This window comes from Furipterus horrens, unplaced genomic scaffold (genome assembly GCF_987537825.1).
Source record: "Furipterus horrens unplaced genomic scaffold, mFurHor1.1.pri manual_scaffold_5, whole genome shotgun sequence".
In the NCBI taxonomy this organism is placed as follows: domain Eukaryota; kingdom Metazoa; phylum Chordata; class Mammalia; order Chiroptera; family Furipteridae; genus Furipterus; species Furipterus horrens.
The window spans coordinates 39,331,542-39,334,565 of record NW_028327175.1 but is presented as its reverse complement, the minus strand read 5'-3'; the positions used below and the strand labels follow the sequence as shown (position 1 = coordinate 39,334,565).

Sequence of the window (3,024 nt, the reverse complement as noted above, 5' to 3'; positions counted from 1 at the left end):
ACAACACATTAGCAAAAAAGAAAACTTCCCTAAATCTACTCACCACAAAGCCGTGGGAGATGGCAATGTTCACCGAATTTAAAAGGGAAATGGTGATGGGAAGGCATTTGTGCCTTTGTTTGTAGAATGCATACTGAATTGACTGTTTTTCACTTGGAGCTGCAGCTATTTACCTGTTTTTTGACAAGTCCTTTCTAATCCTTTATCCTCCAATTTCCCGAAATAAAAAAAAAAAAAAAAAAAAAAAGACACAGGCAACATACGCCCCAAGAGACTGAAATGTAAAAAGACACAGGCAACATACGCCTCAAGAGACTGAAATGTAAACTGACGAACGGGGGCGGTGGTTTTTAAAAAGCTAAGACACTCTTTTTTTTTTTTTTTTTTTTTTTTCCTATCAATTTATGATAACTTATAGACTGGCCCAGGGCTATCCAACCCCACCCCTTCCCATTCAGACTCTGAGTGGCTCCTTTGCTTATTTCCCACTGCCACTCTGTGATGCTGACTCTACCTAAGAATTTGACAGAAGTATAAAGCAATGGGTAGTTAGAATTTTTCCCTCGAGTTTGGCTGGGTGGGAGGCAAAGGTATTTGTTGCAGTGTTGTTCTGATCGGGAGATCAGATGTATGTAAGCAGTTCTAAGTATGTGGACAAAAGGGACTTGAACGCTAAGATGCTGAGCTAGAGGGAGAGGAGGGCGGGGACCCAGGGGAGAGAGACACTCGGGGTTGAGGAAGTGTTAGGAGGGGAGGGTTAGCGTAGGAGGGAGGGAGACTGGCTGTCTGAGCGACACAGAGGAATAAAGAAACGGTGTGAGAAGGGAGAGGGAGACTGAAAGGGAAGGCTAGTGGGGAAGAGGGAAGTGGAAGGGGGACGCCTAAGAGAAAGGGGAGAAAAGCGAGTGGGAGAGAGGGAGGGAGAGAAGCAGGGAGAGGATGGTCACAGAATGATTATGGAAAATGGGGTTTCAATATTCCAGATACTTCTAGGATTGGAGACTATTTGCTAGTAGGGAGACTCAGGCTCCGGCAGCCAGTTGGGCAGCTGCAAAGTAAAATGAACAGCGATAGACAGCCGTTCCAGCCACCTCTCTGTCACCCAGAGATCCCGGAGCTGTTCTCTGGCCAACTCATTTCTCAGCTAGAGTTCCTGAACGCGGTGGACCAAAGGAGCCCACGGAGCACCTAGAAGCTGCTCCTCGGAGCTGCCTTCGCCTGAGCAGTAAGAACTTCTTGCTTGAGCCCCTGCATCCCCTCGCACTGAAACTCCCTGGACAGAGGGGCGGCAGACCCCAGGGGGAGGGGCGAGGGGATCTTTGTATAGCTCTTTCTCCCCTCCCCCTCCCCTCCGAGCGTGAAGGCATGGATGTGCTCAGCCCAGGACAGGGCAACAACACCACGTCCTCCGAAGGTCCCTTTGGGACAAACGGCAACGCTACTGGCATTTCCGACGTGACCTTTAGCTACCAAGTGGTTACCTCTCTCCTGCTGGGCACCCTTATCTTATGTGCTGTGCTGGGCAATTCGTGCGTGGTGGCCGCCATTGCCCTGGAGCGCTCCCTGCAGAACGTAGCTAACTATCTCATCGGCTCGCTGGCAGTCACCGACCTCATGGTGTCGGTGCTGGTGTTGCCCATGGCCGCGTTGTACCAGGTGCTCAACAAGTGGACGCTGGGGCAGGTCACCTGTGACCTGTTCATTGCCCTCGACGTGTTGTGCTGCACCTCATCCATCCTGCACCTGTGTGCCATCGCGCTGGACAGGTACTGGGCCATCACTGACCCCATCGACTACGTGAACAAGAGGACGCCCCGGCGCGCCGCTGCGCTCATCTCGCTCACTTGGCTCATTGGCTTTCTCATCTCCATCCCGCCTATGCTGGGCTGGCGCACCCCGGAAGACCGCTCGGACCCCGACAGGTGTACCATCAGCAAGGACCACGGCTACACTATCTACTCCACCTTCGGCGCTTTCTACATTCCGCTGCTTCTCATGCTAGTTCTCTACGGGCGCATCTTCCGAGCAGCGCGCTTCCGCATCCGTAAGACAGTCAAGAAGGTGGAGAAAAGAGAGGACGCCCGCCTTGGGGCGTCCCCAGCCCTGCAGCCCAAGAAGAGCGTAAATGGAGAGCCAGAGAACAGAGAATGGAGGCAATGCGTGGGGAATAGGGCAGGAGGGATTCAGTGCGCCAACGGATCGGTGAGACAGGGAGAGGACGGCACAGCCCTGGAGGTGATCGAAGTGCACCGGATGGGCAACTCCAAAGAGCACCTGCCGCTGCCTAGCAAGGCAGGTCCTGTCACATGTGCACCTCCCTCCTTCGAGAAGAAAAATGAGCGCAACGCTGAGGCCAAGCGCAAAATGGCCCTGGCTCGTGAGAGGAAGACGGTGAAGACGCTGGGCATCATTATGGGCACCTTCATCCTCTGCTGGCTGCCTTTCTTCATCGTGGCCCTGCTCCTGCCCTTCTGCGAAAACAGCTGCCACATGCCCACCCTGCTGGGCGCCATAATCAACTGGCTGGGCTACTCCAACTCTCTACTCAACCCTGTCATTTACGCCTACTTCAACAAGGACTTCCAAAATGCCTTTAAGAAAATCATAAAGTGCAAGTTCTGCCGCCAATGATGATGGAGGAGCAGCCGGCGAGTAGGCCCGCCCCATCCACTCAGCTTCCGGCAGCCCACTGGAATCAATCTATAATAACTTGTTACTTTGACTCTGACTTTCTCAGTTGCTCTACCCACGGCTTCCAGACCTCGTTTTCCTCTCCCTTGCTCAGAGGGAGCGCGCTCTGTGCAAAGAGGCTCCGGCGCCCGGGTAGGGGACACAGGAAATTTCCTGGGTCCGTAAGAAGCGACCTTGGCTCTGACTTTGGCCTCAGAATTAGTTTTGTCCCAGCAATTGCCTCCTCCCTATTATGCTCCCTAAATTTTCGCAGCGGAAGTTTAAGACTCAGTCGTTCAGGGCAAAACATCCACACAGAAAAATAAACTGTTCATCCAGCCGCCGTGCCCACTA

General features: G+C 53.1%; 1 protein-coding gene across 1 annotated transcript; it reads left to right on the top strand.

Annotated features, from left to right (window-relative positions):
* The first annotated feature begins 1,365 nt into the window (after positions 1–1,365).
* Positions 1,366–2,686, top strand: HTR1A (5-hydroxytryptamine receptor 1A). Its single transcript, XM_090278937.1, has one exon. It carries the CDS (start codon positions 1,366–1,368, stop codon positions 2,629–2,631), a length of 1,266 nt encoding a protein of 421 aa, XP_090135063.1. The 3' UTR covers positions 2,632–2,686.
* The last annotated feature ends 338 nt before the right edge of the window (positions 2,687–3,024 follow it).

Bases quoted from the DNA above. Each gene is read 5' to 3' on its own strand.
- HTR1A (XM_090278937.1), top strand. From the start codon at position 1,366: ATGGATGTGCTCAGCCCAGGACAGGGCAACAACACCACGTCCTCCGAA.